This window comes from Pongo abelii, chromosome 20 (genome assembly GCF_028885655.2).
Source record: "Pongo abelii isolate AG06213 chromosome 20, NHGRI_mPonAbe1-v2.0_pri, whole genome shotgun sequence".
Taxonomy (NCBI): Eukaryota; Metazoa; Chordata; class Mammalia; order Primates; family Hominidae; genus Pongo; species Pongo abelii.
In genome coordinates, this window is record NC_072005.2 from 17,171,360 (window position 1) to 17,194,365 (window position 23,006).

General features: G+C 47.4%; 1 protein-coding gene across 6 annotated transcripts in view; it reads right to left on the reverse strand.

Annotated features, from left to right (window-relative positions):
- The window catches only part of CPAMD8 (C3 and PZP like alpha-2-macroglobulin domain containing 8), a 138,247-nt gene that overhangs the window by 73,294 nt on the left and 41,947 nt on the right, over nucleotides 1-23,006 (reverse strand). For all 6 annotated transcript variants that reach the window (XM_054539883.2, XM_054539886.2, XM_054539890.2 and 3 more), the window contains 5 exons: nucleotides 16,488-16,677; nucleotides 13,399-13,571; nucleotides 12,007-12,156; nucleotides 11,102-11,263; nucleotides 6,830-6,972 (listed from right to left, as the gene is read on the reverse strand). In XM_054539883.2, the coding sequence (XP_054395858.2) occupies nucleotides 6,830-6,972; nucleotides 11,102-11,263; nucleotides 12,007-12,156; nucleotides 13,399-13,571; nucleotides 16,488-16,677 (818 nt within the window). The remainder of the gene's footprint in view (nucleotides 1-6,829; nucleotides 6,973-11,101; nucleotides 11,264-12,006; nucleotides 12,157-13,398; nucleotides 13,572-16,487; nucleotides 16,678-23,006) is intronic.

A 23,006-nucleotide genomic window follows, 5' to 3' on the forward strand; every position in this document is an offset into this window, starting at 1 on the left:
CATACCAGAATCTCTGGGACACATTTAAAGCAGTGTGTAGAGGGAAATTTATAGCACTAAATGCCCACAACAGAAAGCAGGAAAGATCTAAAATCGACACCCTAACATCACAATTAAAAGAACTAGAGAAGCAAGAGCAAATTCAAAAGCTAGCAGAAGGCAAGAAATAACTAAGTTCAGAGCAGAACTGAAAGAGACAGAGACACAAAAACCCTTCAAAAAATCAATGAATCCAGGAGCTGGTTTTTTGAAAAGATCAACAAAATTGATAGACCACTAGCAAGACTAATAAAGAAGAAAAGAGAGAAGAATCAAATAGATGCAATAAAAAATGATAAAGAGGATATCACCACTGATCCCACAGAAATACAAACTACCATCAGAGAATACTATAAACACCTCTATGCAAATAAACCAGAAAATCTAGAAGAAATGAATAAATTCCTGGACACATACACCCTCCCAAGACTAAACCAGGAAGAAGGTGAATCTCTGACTAGACCAATAACAGGCTCTGAAATTGAGGCAATAATTAATAGCCTACCAACCAAAAAAAGTCCAGGACCAGAAGGATTCACAGCTGAATTCCACCAGAAGTACAAAGAGGAGCTGATACCATTCCTTCTGAAACTATTCTAATCAATAGAAAAAGAAAGAATCCTCCCTAACTCATTTTATGAGGCCAGCATCATCCTGATACCAAAGCCTGGCAGAGACACAACAAAAAAAAGAGAATTTTAGACCAATATCCTTGATGAACATCGATGCAAAAATCCTCAATAAAGTACTGGCAAACAAAATCCAGCAGCACATCAAAAAGCTTCTTATCCACCACGATCAAGTCGGCGTCATCTCTGGGATGCAAGGCTGGTTCAACGTACACAAATCAATAAACGAAATCCATCACATAAACAGAACCATGACAAAAAGCACATGATCATCTCAATAGATGCAAAAAAGGTCTTCGGGCTGGGTGTGGTGGCTCACGCCTGTAATCCTAGCATTTTGGGAGGCTGAGGCAGGCAGATCACAAGGTGAGGAAATCGAGACCATCCTGGCTAACACAGTGAAACCCTGTCTCTACTAAAAATACAAAAAATTAGCCGGGCGTAGTGGCGGGCGCCTGTAGTCCCAGCTACTCGGGAGGCTGAGGCAGGAGAGTGGCGTGAACCTGGGAGGCAGAGCTTGCAGTGAGCCGAGATTGCACCACTGCACTCCAGCACTGCACTCCATCTCAAAAAAAAAAAAAAAAAGGTCTTTGACAAAATTCAACAGCCCTTCATGCTAAAAACTCTCAATAAACTAGGTATTGATGGAATATATCTCAAAATAATAAGGGCTATTTATGACAAACCCACAGCCAATATCATACTGAACGGGCAAAAACTGGAAGCATTCCCTTTGAAAACTGGCAGAAGACAAGGATGCCCTCTCTCACCACTCCTATTCAACATAGTGTTGGAAGTTCTGGCCAGGGCAATCAGCAAGAGAAAGAAATAAAGGGTATTCAATCAGGAAAAGAGGAAGTCAAATTGTCCCTGTTTGCAGATGACATGATTGTATATTTAGAAAACCCCATCATCTCAGCCCAAAACCTCCTTAAGCTGATATGCAACTTCAGCAAAGTCTCGGGATACAAAATCAATGTGCAAAAATCACAAAAATCCTATACACCAATTAACAGACAAACAGAGAGCCAAATCATAAGTGAAATCGCATTCACAATTGCTATAAAGAGAATAGAATACCTAGGAATCCAACTTACAAGGGATGTGAAGGACCTCTTGAATGAGAACTACAAACCACTGCTCAACGAAATAAAAGAGGACACAAACAAATGGAAGAACATTCCATGCTAATGGATAGGAAGAATCAATATAGTTAAAATGGCCATACTGCCCAAGGTAATTTATAGATTCAATGCCATCCCCATCAAGCTACCAATGACTTTCTTCACAGAATTGGAAAAAACTACTTTAAAGTTCATATGGAACCAAAAAGAGCCCACATTGCCAAGACAATCCTAAGCAAAAAGAACAAAGCGGGAGGCATCATGCTGAGTTCAAACTATACTACAAGGCTACAGTAACCAAAACAGCATGGTACTGGTACCAAAACAGATATATAGACCAATGGAACAGAACAGAGGCCTCAGAAATAACACCACACATCTACAATCATCTGATCTTTGACAAACCTGACAAAAACAAGAAATGGGGAAAGGATTTGCTATTTAATAAATGGTGCTGGGAAAACTGGCTAGCCATATGTAGAAAGCTGAAACTGGATCCCTTCCTTACACCTTATACAAAAATTAATTCAAGATGGATTAAAGACTTAAATGTTAGACCTAAAACCATAAAAACCGTAGAAGAAAACGTAGGCAATACCATTCAGGACATAGGCATGGGCAAGGACTTCATTACTAAAACACCAAAAGCAATGGCAACAAAAGCCAGAATTGACAAATGGGATCTAATTAAACTAAAGAGCTTCCGCATGGCAAAAGAAACTACCATCAGAGTGAACAGGCAACCTACAGAATGGGAGAAAATTTTTGCAATCTACCCATCAGACAAAGGGCTAATATCCAAAATCTACAAAGAACTCAAACAAATTTACAAGAAAAAAACAACCCCATCAAAAAGTGGGCAAAGGATATGAACAGACACTTCTCAAAAGAAGACATTTATGCATCCAACACATGAAAAAATGCTCATCATCACTGGCCATCAGAGAAATGCAAATCAAAACTACAATGAGATACCATCTCACGCCAATTAGAATGGTGATCATTAAAAAGTCAGGAAACAACAGATGCAGGAAAGGATGTGGAGAAATAAGAATGCTTTTACGCTGTTGGTGGGAGTGTAAATTAGTTCAACCATTGTGGAAGACAGTGTGGCGATTCCTCAAGGATCTAGAACTAGAAATACCATTTCACCCAGCAATCCCGTTACTGGATATATACCCAAAGGATTATAAATTATGCTACTATAAAGACACATGCACACGTATGTTTATTGCGGCACTATTCACAATAGCAAAGACTTGGAACCAACCCAAATGTCCATCAGTGATAGACTGGATTAAGAAAATGTGGCACATATACACCATGGAATACTGTGCAGCCATAAAAAAGGATGAGTTCATGTCCTTTGCAGGGACGCGGATGAAGCTGGAAACCGTCATTCTCAGCAAACTATCACAAAGACAGAAAACCAAATACCACATGTTCTCACTCATAGGTGGGAACTGAACAATGAGCACACCTGGACACAGGGCGGGGAACATCACACTCTGGGGCCTGTCGGGGGGTGGGGGGCTGGGGGAGGGATAGCATTAGGAGTAATACCTAATGTAAATGATGAGTTAATGGGTGCAGCAAACCAACACGGCACATGTATACCTATGTATCAAACTTGCACATTGTGCACATGTACCCTAGAACTGAAAGTATAATTTTTTTAAAAAAGAAAATACATATATAATTAAAAATATATGGCCGGGTGCAGTGGCTCATGCCTGTAATCCCAGCACTTTGGGAGGCCAAGGCAGGCAGATCATGAGGTCAGGAGATGGAGACCATCCTGGCTAACATGGTGAAACCCCGTCTCTACTAAAAAATACAACAAAAATTAGCCAGGCATGGTGGTGGGCGCCTGTAGTCCCAGCTACTTGGGAGGCTGAGACAGGAGAATGGCATGAACCTGGGAGGTAGAGCTTGTAGTAAGCCAAGATGGCGCCACTACACTCCAGCCTGGGCAACAGAGTGAGGCTCCATCTCACCAAAAAAATATATATAATATGTGTATATATATACACATATTATATATATACACATATATGTGTATATATATGTGTATATATATACACATATATATACATGTTGCTCTCAGAATAAGGATGTGTTTTTTCCAATTACAAAAAGGCATGGGCACTTGATTTTGAAGGCATTTCTTATGCCTTTCTCCACTGTGATTTACAATTGCCTTCATGGTTTTGAGTTTTACAAAGCTGCTGCTTCTGTACCAGCTTCAGGACAAGCTCTCAGGGGTCATGCATGGGAGTGGGTCAGGGCCTCTGGGGTGGCTGCCAGCTGACAGAGGCCCTGGGGCCAGCATTCCAATCTTCCTCATCCAATCACATCTTGAAAATGCTTCCATGTGTATCCAAACTACAGTATGAAGCCTAATCTGCCAATTCCCTGATTAGGAGTTGGGAAACTAGGAACCCTGTAGGCCTGCTAAACGTGTGGCCCCAGCAGGAAGAGCCTGGGGGACTGAAGCATCCAGGAACCACTGGGGAGGGGATGGAGGGGCACAAGAAGGTTCTTGTTTTATATAGAGAGGGCTTGAAAGATGGAGAACCCTTCTATGGACAGGCTCACCAGGGCTGGCCACCAAATCAAGAGGTTTCCTGGACAGGTCATACCTCAAAAAGGGAATCATTCCAAAAGTTAGAACCTATTTGACAGTGAGCAATACTGGAAATACTTCATAGCACAATGTGACTGCAGCCAAAGCAGTACTCAGAGGAAAATTCATAATCCTCTAATGGCTTAAGTGTTTTTATTTATTTATTTATTTATTTATTTATTTTTTAATTAGAGACAGTCTCACTGTGTCACTCAGGCTGGAGTGCAGTAGCACAATCACAGCTCACTGCAGCCTCAACCTTCCCAGGCTCAAGCAATCCTCCAGTCTCAGCCTCCCAAGTAGCTGGGACTACAGGCATGAGCCACCACACATGGTTAATTTTTGTATTTGTATAGAGATAAGGTTTTGCCATGTGCCCAGGCTGGTCTCAAACTCCTAGGCTCAAGTGATCTGCCTGCCTTGGCCTTCCAAAGTGCTGGGGTTACAGGCATGAGCCACTGTGCCCAGCCAAGTGTTTATATTTAAGATGAGAAAGACTGAAAAGTAATTACTTTGTGTCTACCTCATGAAGGTAGAATTGGAGAAGAAGGAGAAACAGAGTAGAAGGAAGAGGAGGGAAGGATGGGAGGAAGGAGAAAGGACAAAATAAAGAACTCTCTAAACAGAGTCTCTGAGAGTTGGGAGATCAAGCCCCAGGTTCTCACCCTGCCCAGATCCCTCTGTCCTCAGACAGGTCAGCTCTCCTGATTCATTTTCTTCTCTCTTCCATATCCCTAATCTTGTGCACTGGGGCAGGGCCAAGAATTGGGTAGGGAGGAGGTATATGAAGCATTCAGTGTCCTAGCCTGCTATGCCAATGGCCCCCAGGGAACACTGGGCAATGTCTGGAGATATTTTTGGTTGTTACAACTGGGAAGGAGTGTGACTGACATCTAGTGGGTGGAGGTCAGGGATGCTGCTCAACACTCTACAGTGCTCAACACCCCTCACAGTGCAGAGAATAATCCTACCCTGCAATGGACTCAATGTTTGCATCCCCCTGAAAATTCATATGTTCAAATCTTAACCTCCAAGGTGATGGTGTTGAGGTGAAGCTTCTAAGAGATGATTAGGTTATGAAAGTGGAGTGCTCATGAATGGGATTAGGGTCCTTACAAAAGGGACTCTAGGCCGGGTGCAGAGGCTCACGCCTGTAATCCCAGCACTTTGGGAGGCCACAGCAGGCAAATCACTCGAGGCCAGGAGTTTGAGACCAGCGTGCCTAACATGGTGAAATCCTGTCTCTACTAAAAATACAAAAATTAGCTGGGCATGGTGGCATGCATGTAATCCCAGCTACTCAGGAGATTGAGGCAGGAGAATCACTTGAATCTGGGAGGTGGAGGCTGCAGTGAGCCAAGCTCGCACCACTGCACTCCAGCCTGGGCAACAGAGCCAGGCTCCATCTCAAAAAAAAACAAAACAAAACCTTAGTAATAGCAGTTGTTAATACTATACTTTAAAAACATCTGTTATTGCTGGGCGCGGTGGCTCACGCCTGTAATCCCAGCACTTTGAGAGGCCGAGGAGGGCGGATCACAAGGTCAGGAGATCGAGACCATCCTGGCTAACACAGTGAAACCCCGTCTCTACTAAAAATACAAAAAAAAAAGTTAGCTGGGTGTGGTGGCGGGCGCCTATAGTCCCAGCTACTCAGGAGGCTGAGGCAGGAGAATGGCGTGAACCTGGGAGGTGGAGCTTGCAGTGAGCTGAGATCGCGCCACTGCACTCCAGCCTGGGCGACAGAGCAAGATTCTGTCTCAAAAACAAAAAAAGAAAGAAAGAAAGAAAAACACCTGTTATTTAGTTAAAATTTTCTTCCGGGCCAGGTACAGTGGCTCACACCTGTAATCCCAGCACTTTGGGAAGCTGTGGCAGGCGAATCACTTGAGGCCAGTTCATGACCAGCCTGGCCAACATGGTGAAACCCTGTCTCTACTAAAAATACAAAAATTAGCCAGGCATGGTGGCATGCCTGTAATCCCAGCTACTCAGGAGGCTGAGGCAGGAGAATCACTTGAACCTGGGAGGTGGAGGTTGCAGGGAGCTGAGATCACACTACTGCATTTCCAGCCTGGGGGACAGAGTGAGTGAGACTCCATCTCAAAAAAAAAAAAAAGAAAAAAAAAGGCTACAGAGAGCTCCCTCACTCCTTCTGCCATATGAAGATACAGCAAGAAGGCAGAAGGCACCATCAATGAAGCAGGAAGTGAGCCCTCACCAGACACCCAATCTGCTGGTACCCTGTTCTTGGACTTCCCAGTCCCAAGAACCATGTGAAATAAATTTCAGTTGTTTATAAGCCACTCGGTCTATGGTCTTCTGTTACAGCAGCCAGGAAGGACTAAGACAAGCCCTAAACGTCAATAGCATCAGGGTTAGAAAACCATGCTCAACGTATAAACTGTTACCTGGGGGGGTGCCTGGAAGGAGCCGCTGCCACCAGGCTCCCTGTGTGGGGCTGGAAAGCGGGGACAGCCTCATCGGTGTAGAGGCCACCGTCCTGCCGGTGGTTCAGGCTCACTCGGTCGGTCATCACCACCAGTCCCGTTTCCTAGGCAATAGACAACACCCAAACCATTGGTGGGGAAGTGGATGCTGACAGCCCCCAGAAGCATAAGGGAATGAATCACCCTGTGGCTATTGTCCCAATATCAGTTTGTGGCAACCTTGGGGGCATCATTCTTTTTTTGCTTTTTGGGGTTTGTTTTGTTGTGTTTTGTTTTGTTTTTTTTTTTTTTGAGACGGAGTCTCGCTCTGTCGCCCAGGCTGGAGTGCAGTGGTGCGATCTCGGCTCACTGCAAGCTCCACCTCCCAGGTTCACGCCATTCTCCTGCCTCAGCCTCCTGAGTAGCTGGGACCATAGGCACCCACCACCATGGGGGCGTCATTCTTTTACTCTGGGTTTGGTGGCACAGGCTGTGGAGAACATGGGACCCAGTGACCATCCAGGGTGGAGAAGAAGAGAGAACAGCACATTTGAACTGTGGAACCAAATTAGATGGTCCAAACACAAAAGGCCACGTGTTGTATGATTCCGTTAAGATGAAACGCCCAGAACAGGAAAATCCACAGAGACGGAAGGCAGATCGACTGGTGACTGCCAGGGGCTGAGGGAGGGGAAATGGGGAGTGATTGCTACTGGGGACGGGGTTTCCTTTTGGTGGATGAAAATGTTCTGGAATTAGGTAGGGGTGGTGGTTGCATGGCACTGTGAATATAATAAATGCCACTGAATTTTAAATGGTGAGTTTTATGTTATATGAATTTCATCTCAATTAGAAAAATCATGGCCAGGCGTGGTGGCACATGCCTGTAATCCCAGCATTTTGGGAGGCCAAGGTGGGCGGATCACTTGAGATCAGGAGTTCAAGACCAGACTGGCCAACATGGTGAAACCCCATCTCTACTAAAAATACAAGAATTAGCCAGGCGTGGTGGTGGGCACCTGTAATCCCAGTTACTTGGGAGGCTGAGGCAGGAGAATCACTGGAACCCAGGAGGCGGAGGTTGCAGTGAGCCAAGATCACACCACTGCACTCCAGCCTGGGCAATAGAGCAAGACTCTGTCTCAAAAGAAAAAGAAAAGAAAGGAAAAGAAGGAAAGGGAAGGGGAGGGGAAGTGAGGGGAGAGCAGGGGACGAAATCAGTTGGCGCAGTACCTGACCCCAACCAAGGACCAACGGTGGGATGCAACGATCTCTTTTATTAGTATTAGTATTATTAGAGACGGCCTCGCTCTGTGGTTCAGGCTGGGGTGCAGTGCTGCAATCATAGCTCACTGCAGCCTCAAACTCCCAGGCTCAGGCGATCCTCGCACCTCAGCCTCCTGAGTAGCTGGGACTAGAGGAGTGCACCACCACGCCCGGCTATGCAATTAGGTCTTTTTATTATGTCCTCATCATTGTACTAATTACTGGGAGCAACTGGATTTGAAAGAAGACTCACTCTAGCCTGGGCTGACTTGGATTTGTGAACAAGAATTTTTTTTTTTTTAGACGGAGTCTCGCTCTGTCGCCCAGGCTGGAGGGCAGTGGCACAATCTCGGCTCACTGTAAGTTCTACCTCCCATTCTCTCCCGCCGCAGCCTCCCGAGTAGCTGGGACTACTGGCGCCCGCCACCACGCCCGGCTAATTTTTTGTATTTTTAGTAGAGACGGGGTTTCACTGTGTTAGCCAGAATGGTCTCAATCTCCTGACCTCGTGATCCTCCCGTCTCAGCCTCCCAAAGTGCTGGGATTACAGGCGTGAGCCACCGCACCCGGCCTGTGAATAAGAAATTTAAACCCAGTTCCTTTGACTCAAAGGCATCACCTCTGACTTCCAGAAGGGACCTGGAGTTCAAACTGCCAGGCAGTTCACATACTCATAACTGAAATGTTATTTTTCAAAAAAAAAAAAAAAAAAGGTTTATTTTGCCAGGTGCAGTGGTGTATGTCTGTAATCCCAGCACTTCGGGAGGCTAAGGTGGGTGGAGCCATTGAGCCCAGGAGTTCAAGACCAGCCTGGGTGATATGGTGAAACCCCATCTCTATAAATACAAAAAAATTAGCAAGGCATGATGGTGTGTTCTATGGTCCCAGCTACTCAGGAGGCTGAGGCAGGAGGATCGCTTGAGCCCAGGTCAAGACTGCAGTGAGCTGAGATCACGCCACTGCATACCAGCCTGGGTGACAAAATGAGATCTTGTCTCAAAAAAAGAAAAATTTTTTTTTTGTTTTTGTTTTTTTGTTTTGTTTTGTTTTGTTTTGTTTTGGGGTTTTTTTTTAGCAAATAGAACTGTGGGAACTAGGTGGCGGGCATGTGGGTGTTTGTTGTCTAATTCGCTCAACCTTTCTGCATGTTTGGAAAATTTCATAATAAAAGCAACACAGGTCAGGGAGGGAAGGATGCCTTTGAAATATTATTTATTTATTTATTTATTTATTTATTTATTTTATTTTTTGAGACAGAGTCTCGCTCTACCACCCAGGCTGGAGTGCAGTGGTGTGATCACTGTAACCTCTGCCTCCCAGTTCCAGAGCTTCTCCTGCTTTAGCTTCCCGAGTAGCTGGGATTACAGGCGCCCACCACCACACCCGGCTAATTTTTGTATTTTTAGTAGAGATGGGGTTTCACCATGTTGGCCAGGCTGGTCTTGAACTCCTGACTTCAGGTGATCCACCTGTCTTGGCCTCCCAAAGTGCTGGGATTACAGGCTTGAGACACCACACCTGGCCAGAAATATTTTTTAAAACTGAAATGAAAGGCACCCTCCAACAGGACATGCATTTGAGTGGAGACCACCAGCACCCTAAGGTGTGACCCCGTGTGACCCTGAAGGGCAAAGCATGCTCCCATCCCAATCCCTTTCTATCTATATCACATCATGACAACATCCAGAGATGGGCACCTGATAACATTAGCCCTTTTTTTTTTTTTTTTTTTTTGAGACGGAGTCTCGCTCTGTCCCCAGGCTGGAGTGCAGTGATGTGATCTCTGCTCACTGCAACCTCCACCTCCCAGGTTCAAGTGATTCTCCTGTCTCAGCCTCCCAAGTAGCTGGGACTACAGGCATGCACCACAATGCCCAGCTAATTATTGTGTTTTTAGTAGAGAGGGGGTTTCACCATGTTGGCCAGGATGGTCTCGATCTTTTGACCTTGTGATCCGCCCACCTCAGCCTCCCAAAGTGCTGGGATTACAGGCGTGAGCCACCACGCCCAGCCACCATTAGCCCTTTTTTTTTTTTTTTTTGAGACGGAGTCTCGCTCTGTCGCCCAGGCTGGAGTGCAGTGGCGCAATCTTGGCTCACTGCAAGCTCCGTCCCCCAGGTTCACGCCATTCTCCTGCCTCAGCCTCCCGAGTAGCTGGGACCACAGGCGCCCCATTAGCACTTTTTAAGATGGGTAAACTGGAGCTGGGCACAGTGGCTCATGCCTCTAATCCCAGCAACTGGGGAGGCTGAGGCAGGAGGATCACCTATGCAGTTCAGACCCCCTGCCACCTGGGAACACAGCCACCTCCTTCTGCTTGAAAGCTGCCAGACACACAACCAAGTTAACCAAAGCCGAGGCAGAGCTAAGAGCTACTGGCACCCACAGCTCCCAATGAGAAGGTTTTCCTCGCAGCAAACCATGTCAATGTCATAACACATCCCATCACGAGTTCAAGTTACCTATTTGAACCTGACCATTGACATGCATAACATTCTGCTCTCCATGGCTTTGCAAATTGGAAGGATCTCCTTGTGAGCTTTCATTGGGGAGAAATGAAAAAGAAAAGTTTGGAAGGCTGGGTGCAATGGCTCATGCTTGTAATCCTAACACTTTGGGAAGTTGAGGCAGGAGGATTGCTCAAGGCCAGGAGTTTGACGCTAGCCAGGGCCACACAGCAAGACCCCATCTCTACAAAGAAATAAAGTAAAATAAAATTAGCCAGGTGTGGTGGCATGCACCTATAGTTCCAGCTACTTGGGAGACTGAGGTGGGAGGATCACTTGAGCACAGGTGTTTGAGGCTGCAGTGAGCTATGATCGCACCACTGCACTCCAGCCTGGGCCACAGAGCAAGACCCCATCTCAAAAGAAAGAAAGAAAAGCTTCCAATTCTGTTTCCAACCCATTTCTGGATCTCCAAGACTCTTATTTCTAGGCAAGAGGACCTTAGAAGGGGGCAGAGGGATCTGAGACCACCTCTCCTTACGGTGAAGGCAAACCCAGAATCCTTGGTGATGCCCCAAGGCCACGGGAAGACGGAGGAGCGCCGGCGTCGTTGGGCCGTCAGCCCAGCCCACCAAAAAGGACCATCGTCCCTGGACACGCCAAAGGAATCAGAAACATCATAATCTTCCAGTTCCTGGAAAACCTGCAGGCAAAGGGGGACAGAGACTGGTCAGCTGAAGTTTTCTTTACAACCCAAACTGGCTCCCGTGGGTGTGGCATGTTCCCATCCCAACCTCTTTATCACATCATGACAACCTCCAGGAGATGGGCACTGGTAGCATCAGCCCATTTGAAGATGGGCAAACAGAAGCCACGCACAGTGGCACACGCCTCTAATCCCAGTCACTGGGGAGGCTGAAACAGGAGGCTGGCTTGAGCAAAGGAGTTTGAGATCAGCCTGGGCAACACAGCAAGATCCCACCCCTACAAAAGATAGAAAAAATTAGCCAGGCGTGGTGGTGCATGCCTGTAGCCCCAGCTACTCTGGAGACTGAGGTGGGAGGATCGCTTAAGCCCAGGAGGTGTTCACTACAGTGAGCTATGATCACGCCACTGCACTCCAGCCCAGGCAACAGAGCAAGATCCCAACCCTAAAAAGAATATAAAATAAGATGGGCAAATTGGAGCCAGAGAGATGAGACCTGGCCCAATGTCATGTTGCAAAAATCTGATGACCTTGACTCCCTGATCTTGCAACTGCGCTAAAGCAGCAGGAAGGATTTATCAGACACCCATTAGGTTCCCTGAAAAATGAACCCGACGGAGAAAGCGAATCTGGATTCAAATGCCACTCTTCATTTATTGGAATGAGAGATGGGAAAGGGAGAGCAAGAGAAGGTAAGGCCCCGTGGAGGTCTAGAACCCAAGCCCGAGGGGTCTGCTCACCTGGGCAGGAGTCAGCCGGAACCCAGACCTGAGCAGGTAGACACTCTTATCAACTGCGGCGACGCACACACAGCTGCCCCTTGCAGCCCTGATCCGCAGGTCGACAACCTCCCCAGGTTGGGTCTCATTTGCTGAATACGTCACTGAAACCTTGGCGCAAATGCAGCAAGGGATAAGAAACTTGGTTCAGTTGGCTGGGAGTGGTGGCTCATGCCTGTAATCCCAACACTTTGGGAGGCCGAGGCGGGTAGATCACCTGAGGTCAAGAGTACGAGACCAGCCTGGCCAACATGGTGAATTCCCGTCTCTACTAAAAATACAAAATTTAGCTGGGCATGGTGGCAGGTGCCTGTAATCCAAGCTACTTAGGAGGCTGAGGCAGGAGAATCGCTTGAAGCCCAGAGACAGAGGTTGCAGTGAGCTGAGAGAGTGTCGTCGCACCCCAGCCAGGGCAACAAGAGTGAAACTCCATTTCAAACAATGAAAAAAAAGAAACTTGGTTCAATCCAGGTTTGGTCTAGTCCAGAGGCATCTCTTCTGCCCCACCCATGCACCCCCTGCCCACCAAGGAGAGTGGGTCTTTGCCAGCTCAGCTGGGAACCTGGCCTCGCTACCTGGGTGGAACTGGTCCCACACTGTGAAGGGGAGCTGGTCATTGTGCGGCGGACACAAAGACGGGAACACAGAGGGACAGGGAGAGATGGGAAGGCAGGTGCTGGCGGAGAGCATGTGGCAGTTTGTTTAGAAGTTGCAGGGAGGAGCCAGGCGCAGTGGCTCACACCTGTAATCCCAGCACTTCGGGAGGCTGAAGCGGGTGGATCACTTGAAGCCAGGAGTTCAAGACCAGCCTGGCCAACATGGTGAAACCCCATCTCTACTAAAAATACAAAAATTAGCCAGACGTGGTGGCACTCGCCTGTAGTCTCAGCTATTCAGGAGGCTGAGGCAGGAGAATTGCTTGAACCCGGGAGGCAGAGGCTGCAGTGAGCCAAGATCGTGCCACTGCACTCCAGCCTGGGCAACAGAGCTTGACTCCGTCTCAAAGTAATAATAATAATAATAATAATAACAATAATAATAATAATAAAAGTTGTTGCAGGGAGGGGGAGAGGAGGCTGAGGGTGCCGAAGGAAACACATGCTGTCCCTTAAATCCCGAATTCAACAAAGGCAGAGAACAATTGATGGCTTTCCCTATGTGTTGTGAATGCAATCTCCTTTTGGGTGACTTTTGGAGATGCTTCAGTAAAGATGCAACTCATGTTCCCATAATTCCTTACATCACTCTGCGACACAACATGAGTCTCAGGTATGAACAGACCCCCTGGCCAGCACCTTGGAGAAGCCCCAATGGCCCCTGGCTGTGTCCCAGGTTCAGTGCACGATGCTCTACCTGGTTTTCGAAGAAGGTCTCTACTGCAAACTGAAGGCTGTCGGCGACCCCTTCTCCATTCTCCCTGACGTAGAAGACCAGCAGGCGACCAAGGGGGACCATGCTGGGGGTCACGGCCAGATGAAGAGAGGTCACACACACGTCGACCTCAGCTGCTGGGGCTGGTGGGGGCTCTGAGGTGAGCAAAAGTAGAGAAAGGTGCTGAATTCTCCACATCCGACATGCAACCTCAGCCATTCAGGCTCTGCCCCAATTTGCCCTGCGCTATACGCCTGTCTACGCATTGAGACAGTCTGCATCTTTGGTTTTGAAATGCCCTTCCCAGGCTACATCCTCGGTCAATGCTGACTCTTCCTATTGACTCAGCTCTAGGGTCGCCATGGGCTCCTACAGAGCAGGCTGGAATTTGCCTAGAATCATCCTCTCTGCCGGGGAACATGGTCCCTGCTCCCTGACCAACCCTCTGCTTCCTCCGTGGACAGCAAAACCACCTTGGCTTGTCCAGGCAGCACCACTCCAGCTCCCCAGCATGCCCCTGACCTCCAGTCCCTCCCTCTGATTGGCTCTGTCTTGCTAGGGCCTGGGGCCAGCAGACCTGGGCAGCCATTATTTGCTGACTTAAACAGAGTTCATACTGCCTTCCCTGTGGGTAAATGATCCTTAAAAGATAGAGGATCTTAGAAGCCTGTCCAGGCACTCCCAAATACTCTATGGCAAGAGAATGAGGGTAGAAAGGCTCCCAGTTCCAGAATGGGACACCTGTCAGCTGGTTCTGTGCAGAGCTCAGAGCAGCCAGTGGACAGGGATGGTAGGGGAAAGTGGGGACACAAGGAAACTCATGGCCAACAGAACGAAGTGGGTACCCAATCGGCTTTGGGGTTCAAATCCTGGCTCTGGCCCCTACTAGGCAATGGGAAAGTCCCTGAAATCCCCACCCCCAAGTCACAGCCCATTCATCTGCAGATGGACACAGTGGAACCACCACCATCCCAGGCTGCGGAGGCGTTAAACGGGGACAGATTGTGGGGAGTTCCAAGCCCAGGGCTGGCCCTGGACAAGGATTCCAGGGAGACATAAAGCCCCTGTTATTTCACCCAGAAGAGAAGAGAAGACCAAGAGGATGAAGGTGCACCATTCCCAAAGCACGACTCTGGCCAGCAGTTCTCAACCAAGGCAATTCTGCTACCCAGGGGATGCTGGCAATGTCTGCAGACATTTTTTGGTCATCACTGCTGGAGGGGATGCTACTGGCTTCTGGTGAGTAGAAGCCAGAGATGCTAGTCAGCATCCTACAGTGCATGGGATGGTCCCAAATGCTGACAGTGCAGAGGGTGAGAAAGCCTGCCTAAGAAAGAGGGATCTTCTCTGTCCGTGTATCTATCTATCCATCCATCCATCTATCCACTCATCTTTCTATCTATCCATCCATCCATCCCTTCATCCATCCACCATCTACCCATCCATCCACTCACCCACCATCCATCCTTCCCTCTATTCATCAACCATCCATCATCCACCCATCCAACCATCCACCCATCCAACCATCCCTCTATTCATCATCCATCATCCACCCACCCACCCACTATCCATCCGTTTATCCATCCATCATCCACCCATCTGTCCACCATCCAATCATCTATCCATCTGTTCATCCATCCATCATCCACCCACCCCACTATCCATCCATCTATCTATTCTTCCATCATCCCCCATCCATCCATCTATCCATCTATCCATCCAACCATCCATCTATTCATCCATCCATCATCCACCCATCCACCCACTATCCATCCATCCATTCATCTATTCATCCAGTCATCATCCACCCACTCACTATCCATCCATCCGTCCATCTATTCATCTAATCATCATCCACCCACCCATTATCCATCCATCCATCCATCCATCCTTCTGTCCATCCGTCCGTCTATTCATCCATCCATCTATTCATTCAACCATCCATCTGTCCATTCATCCATCTGTCCTTCCATCCATCTGACCATCCATCCGTCCATCCATCCATCCATCCATCTTTTGGTCCATCCATCCATCCATCTGTCCATTAATCCACCCATTTATCTATCATCCATCCATCCATCCATCCATCCATCCATCTCTCTGTCCATTCATCCATCCATCCACCTATCCATCCATCCATCCATCCTTCCATCCATCCACTGTTCTATCAGTCCATCCATCCATCCATCCATCCATCCATCCATCCATCTTTCTATCTGTCCATCCATCCATTGATCCATCCCTCCATCATCTATAGGGCTATTGGCATCTATGGGGTGGAGGCCAGGGATGCTGCTCAATATCCTACAGTGCCCCCACCACAGAGAATGAGCTTGCCCAAATGTTGATAGTGCCAAGGTTGAGAAACCTTGCCTTAGCCTGAGAGAACCTGCCTGTCTATCTATCTATCCACCCATCATTCTATCTATCTACCTACCTATCTCAGTGATTCTCACCTGGAAGTGACTCTGCCCCCTGGGGATAGTGGCAATATTCGGAGACTCTTTAGGTCATCATACTGTGGAAAGTTGGTACTACTGGCATCTGGGTGGGAGAGACCAGGCTCAGCACCCTACAGTGCACAGGACGCCCCCCACTCTGGAGTGATCCACCCCCTTATATATGTCTACAGTGCTCAAGTTGGGGACCCTGTATTGGGAAGAAGAGCTTTGAAGAGGAGGGGACTAAGGAAGTCCCCTGGGAGGAAGGCCTTATGAGGAGCACATGGTGTCAAAAAGAGAAGAGGAAGAGGACTCATAGGCAGAACCGCCTGGGCAAAGAGGCAACAGCACAATGTGGGCCAGTGCAAGAGCCTAGTCTGTGGCTGGCTTGTCCCTGTCCCCTGCAGACACAGAGTGAGAAGAGCCTGGGGCCTGAACCTCTCCACTTCCAGCAGCTGATCACTGACTTCCTGGACCCAGTCTGGTATTATTAAGGATCTGTCCCCTCTGCCCCAAGGCATGCTCCCCTCTCTGCTGGGTCTTGCCTTGTCCCTCCTTGCAGGAACACCCATCTCAGTCTCAATGGTTCAGAAGGAAGAACAGGAACCTTCTCCCCGCCACCCGGCTCACCTGTCTCAGAAAGGTGTGTTAAACGAATCGGTTTCTCCAGGGCAGGGGCCGCCCGCTTGCTTCGCTGCAGAGTGATGTGGGCAGGCTGCTGGCCCGACAGCACAATATTGCCCCGTGCAGCCACCTCGTAGTACAGGGTAAAGTTGCAGGGACATGTGGACTTCACAGAAAAATAGGCTTCTTCCCCAACCTATGGAAGACACGCAGCATGGGGGGCTCTGCCTTGCACCAACGTTGCAACCCACCACAGGAAGACGGCCACTCTGGGGCCAGAGGGAGGTTGGGAAGGCTGAGGGAGCGGAGTGCCCAGCATCCAGTCCTGGCCCCTAGTTTTTTTGTTTTTTGTTTTCTTTTTTAAGACAGTGTTTCACTCTTGTCACCCAGGCTGGCATGCAATGGTGAGATCTCAGCTCGCTGCAACCTCTGCCTCCTGGGTTCAAGTGATTCTCCTGCCTCAGCCTCCTGGGTAGCTATTACAGGCGCCTGCCACCATGCCTGTATAATTTTTGTATTTTTAGTAGAAACGGAGTTTCACCATGTTGGCCAGGCTGGTCTCGAACTCCTGACCTCGTGATCCAACCACCTCAGCCTCCCAAAGTGCTGGGATTACAGGCGTGAGCCACTGTACCTGGCCAGTGGCCCCTAGTTCTGTATGCGGCCTGAGGCTCACCGCCTTGCAGAATTGTACACATGAAACGTGATGACGGTGTGAAAGCCCTCAGTAAGGTGTCAGTCATGCAGTAAAGAATTGAACCTGGGCCAAAGAGAGGGCTGGCCTTTGCCCATAGCTCCTGGGAGGTGATTTAAGCTCTTCAAATGTCCTGCCTGATAAGAGCATCTTTTTCTACTTGGGGTCTTGGGTCACACCAGGTAGTAATAAATATGATTTCTGGAGGAGGCCTTGGGCCATGCAGCATCAGATCAACCTGGGGAATGAGATTAGTCACGGAGGCAGGTGGTCATCTATGTCTATGTGACTGAGCCCCAGTGAAAACTCTGGACACCAGGCTGGGTGTGGCGGCTCATGCTTGTAATCCCAGTGCTATGGGAGGCCGAGGCAGGAGGATCACTTGAGGCCAGGGGTTTGAGACCAGACTGGGCAACATCACAAGATCCCATCTCTATTTAAGAAAAAAAAAAGAAAGCAAGAAACGTAACTCTGGACACCAAGGTTCCAGGGAGCTTCTCTAGTTGGCAGTACACCATGCATGCTGTCCCACATCTCTGGTGGGAAAATAACACTGTCCCTGACTCTATGCAGACAGAACAAGTAAGTTCATGTTAAGAATTCTTCCGGACTCCGCATCATCGGCCTCTTGTCTTCGCTGATTTTCATGTGTATTGTTTAGTGTAATAAATTATAACCATAAGTATAACAGCTTTTAGTGAGTTCTGTTAATTCTTCTAAAGAATTAAAGAAACTGCAGTAGTGTGAGGACCCCCAAACTCTGCAACTGGTGTCAGAAGAAAGAGTTGTCTTAAGAACTGTTTATGGCCAGGCGCAGTGGCTCACGCCTGTAATCCCAGCACTTTGGGGGGCTGAGGCGTACAGATCGCTCAAGTCCAGAAGTTAGAGAGCAGCCTGGGAAACATAGTGAGACCCCCATCTCTACAAAAAGCACACACAAAAAAAATTGGCAGGGTGTGGTGGCACATGCCTGTAGTTCCAGCTACTCAGGGGGCTGAGGTGGGAGGGTCACTTGAGCCTAGGAAGTCAAGGCTGCAGTGAGCCATGATCGCACCACTGCACTCCAGCCTGGGTAACAGAGTGAGACCCTGTCTCCAAAAAAAAATAAAAATAAAATACTGTTTCCTAACTTTGAACGTGCTAATGCCACCAATGGGCTGGGCCTTCTCTTAGGATATGAACTCAATGAGTTGGGTCCTACCATAGTTCCCAAGTTCCCAGAGGAGAAAACTGGAAACTGAGGCCTTGGTTCTTCGCCCAATGTCAATGAGTGTAGGGCAGGATTCAAACTCAGGGGAGCTGATGCTAAGGCCCCACAATGAACCCTGAAGCTGCCATTATTCTGATACGAGGAAAGCTAAGGCCTCCCAGGTCCTAAGATCTCCCTAGGGGGTTGACGTGTGGCCATGTCCAACACTTTGCCCTAGGAATCCCCTCCTCTGTTTCATGTTTTGCAATCTGTGACTGTCCCCAAACGTTGGGATCACCCTGAAAGCCCAGAAGAGGGATATCTGGAGCAGGGGAAGTGTGGGGAAAAGAGAGATCAGATTGTTACTGTGTCTGTGTAGAAAGAAGTAGACATAGGAGACTCTATTTTGTTCTGTTAATCTATAACCTTACCCCCAACCCCGTGCCCTCTGAAACATGTGCTGTGTCAACTCAGGGTTAAATGGATTAAGGGCTGTGCAAGATGTGCTTTGTTAAACAGATGCTTGAAGGCAGCATGCTCCTCAAGAGTCATCACTACTCCCTAATCTCAAGTGCCCAGCGAGTCATCACCACTCCCTAATCTCAAGTGCCCAGCGAGTCATCACCACTCCCTAATCTCAAGTGCCCAGGGACACAAAACACTGCGGAAGGAGGATTAGTATAAGAGGAAGGCATGCCTCTTTGCAGTTGAGACAAGAGGAAGGCATCTGTCTCCTGCCTGTCCCTGGGCAATGGAATGTCTCGGTATAAAACCCGATTGTATGTTCCATCTACTGAGATAGGGGAAAACCGCCTTAGGGCTGGAGGTGGGACATGCGGGCAACAATACTGCTCTGTAAGGCATTGAGATGTTTATGTGTATGCTTATCTAAAGCACAGCACTTAATTAATTCTTTACCTTGTCTATGATGCAGAGACCTTTGTTCACGTGTTTGTCTGCTGACCTTCTCTCCACTATTATCCTATGACCCTGCCACATCCCCCTCTCCGAGAAACACCCAAGAATGATCAATAAATACTAAGGGAACTCAGAGGCTGGCGGGATCCTCCGTATGCTGAACGCTGGTCCCCTGGGCCCCCTTATTTCTTTCTCTATACTTTGTCTCGGTGTCTTTTTCTTTTCCAAGTCTCTCGTTCCACCTAACAAGAAACACCCACAGGCGTGGAGGGGCAACCCATCCCTTCAGGAAGAGTGACATTCTTGCTGTGGAAGCTTGGGTAAACATTTCACCTCTCTGAGCCTCAGTTTCCCCATCTGTAAAATAAGGCTGTTATCTCCTGGACAGAGGGTCCTGAGGCTCCAACGAGATGATGTGTGCGTCATGCTCAACATCGTACAATGCACACTGTAGGTGGCTAATAAGTGTCATTCTGGCCAGGGGCCGTGGCTCACACCTGTAATCCCAGTACTTTGGTAGGCTGAGGTGGGTGGATCACTTGAGCCCGGGAGCTTGAGACCAGCCTGGGCAACAGAGTGAGATCCCATCTCTACAAAAAATCAAAAAACTCTGGCCAGGCGCAGTGGCTCACACCTTGTAATCTCAGCACATTGAGAGGCCGAGGCGAGAGGATCGCTTGAGTCTAGGAGTTCAAGACCCACTACAGCAACATCTCTACAAAATATACATCTCTACAAAATACAAAAATTAGGTGGATGTGGTGGTGGGTGCCTGTGGTCTCAGCTACTCGGGAAGCTACGGTGGAAGGATCACTTGAGCCAAGGAGGTTGATGTGTGGTGAGCCACGATCATGCCACTGCACTCTAGCTTGGGCAACAGAGTGAGATCCTGTCTCAATCAATCAATCAATATTTTTTAATTAAAAAAATAAATAAATAGTAAGAAAAATAAATGTCATTCTACCTCCCCCTAAAGGAAGAATCTGCCTGTTTAAGAAGCCAGGCCTAAGGGACTCCCACAGCCAAATTTGGAAAATTTGAGCAGCAAAAAGAAGAATGTCAGCTGAGTGTGGTGGCTCATACCTGTAATCCTAACACTTTGGGAGGCTGAGGCAGGCAGATTGCTTGAGTTCAGGAGTTCAAGACCAGCCTGAACAACATGGCGAAACTCCGTCTCTACAAAAAATAACAAAAAAATAGCTGGGTGTGGTGACAAAAGCCTATAGTCCCAGCTATCTAGAGGGGCTGAGGCAGGAGGATCACTTGAGCACAGGAAGTCAAGGCTGCAGTAAGCCATGACTGTGCCACCACCCTCCAGCCTCGGGTGCTATGGTTTGGCTGTGTCCCCACCCAAATCTCATCTTGAATTGTAGCTCCCATAATTCCCATGTGTTGTGGGAGGAACCCAGTGGGAGATAACTGAATCATGGGGACAGTTTCCCCAATACAGTTCTCATGGTAGAGAATGAGTCTCGTGAGATCTGATAATTTTATAAGGGGTTTCCTTTTTCACTTGGTTCCCATTCTCTCTTATCTGCCACCATGTAAGACGTACCTTTCACCTTCTGCCATGATTGTAAGGCCTCCCCAGCCACATGCAACTGTGAGTCCATTAAACCTCTTTTTCTGGCTGGGCATGGTGGCTCACATCTGTAATCCCAGTACTTCGGGAGGCCAAGGCAAGCAGATCACCTAAGGTCAGGAGTTCAACACCAGCCTCCCCAACATGGTGAAAGCCCATCTCTACAAAAATACAAAAATTAGCAAGGCACGATGGCAGGTGCCTGTAATCCCAGCCCAGGAGGCTGAGGCAGGAGAATTGCTTGAACCCAGGAGGCAGAGGTTCTAGTGAGCTGAGACTGTGCCATTGCACTCCAGCCTGGGTGACAGAGCGAGACTCCATCTCAAAATAAATAAATAAATAAATAACAATAAACCTATTTTTCTTTATAAATTACCCAGTCTTGGGTATGTCTTTATCAGCAGCATGAAAACGGACTAATATACTGAGTGACAGAGCAAGACCCTGCCTCAAAAATGAATAAATAAATTAAAAACAAAGAAAGGAAAAAGAAGAATGTCAAGGTCGTGAAAGACAAGGAAAGAATAAAATTTTCAGATTGGAGGAGACCAAGGAGACGTGATGACTAAATGTGATGTGGGACCCTAAAGGTGATCCCAGACCAGAAAACAAGGCCATGAGTGGGAAAATTTGGGGAAATCCAAATAAAATCTGAAGTCTGGTTAACACTGATGTCCAGTGTTGATTCTTAGTTATGACAAATGGGTCATAGTCTTGTAAGATGTTAGCATTAGGGGAAGCCTATCAAAATCTCAATGGCCTTTTTTGCAGAAATGGAACTGATCTTAAAATTTATATGAAAACACAAAGGACTCAGGAATCTTGAAAAAGAAGAATAATGTTGGAGGACTCCCACTTCCTAATTTCAAAACTTACTACAAAGCTACAGTAATCAAGACAGTGTAGTACCAGCATAAGGAGAGACATAGAAACCAATGGGATAGAAGTGAGAGCCCTGAAATGAATCCAGACAGCTAAGGGCAACTGATTTGAAATAAGGGTACCAAGACCATTCAATGGGGAAAGAATAGTCTTTTTAACAAACAGTGCTGAGACAACTGAATAGATGCATGCAAATGAATGAAGTTGGTCTGTGGGTGGTGGCTCACACCTGCAATCTCAACACTTTAGGAAGCTGAGGTGGGAGGATCACTTGAGCCCAGGAGGTTGAGCTGCAGTGAGCTATGATCACACTACTGCACTTCAGGCTGGGTGACAGAGCAAGGTCCTATCTCAAAAAAAAAAAAAAAAAAAAGAGAGAGAGAGAGAGAGAATTAATTTGGATCCCTACCTCACACCATATAAAAAAATGGACTCAAAACAGATGAAAGACCTAAATGTAAGAGCTGAAACTATAAAAATCTTAAAAGAAAACACAGAGATAAATCATGACCTTGGATTTGGCAATGGTTTCTTTGAGATGTGGCATTAGAAGTGCAAGCAGCAAAAGAAAAAGAGAAATTGGATTTCACCAAAATTAAAATTTTTTGTTGCACTAATGGACACTGTCCATTAGTAATCCATAACTAACGGGTTATGTGCCTTGCTAATTTTTGTATTTTTGTAGAGATGGGCTTTCACTATGTTGGGGAGGCTGGTGTTGAACTCCTGACCTTAGGTGATCCGCTTGCCTTGGCCTCCCAAAGTACTGGGATTACAGACGTGAGTAAAGATAACCCATAGTATAGGAGAAAATGTCTGCAAATTACACATCTGATGAGGGCTAGTATCCAGAATTTAGAAAGAACTTTCACGACTCAACAAAGATAAACAACCCAATTATTAACAGTAGTGGGGCTGGGTGTGGTGGTTACGTCTGTCATCTCAACACTTTGGGAGGCTGAGGCAGAGAGGATCACTTGAGGCCAGGAGTTCAAGACCAGCCTGAGCAACACAGTGAAACCCCTAAAAACCAAGTACATACACACAGGTGAGTGTGAACACACACACAAATGCACATGCACACTCATGTGTAGTCACACATGTCTGATACAATCGTGCAGTCACACATGCATGCAAACAAACACTAAATGTGAATTACATTTTTAGGGTACCCATTGAAAATCTGAATATTGCCTATGAATTAGACAATATAATTCAGTGAATGTAATTTTCTTAGGTGTGACCTAAGAAAATGGCCTT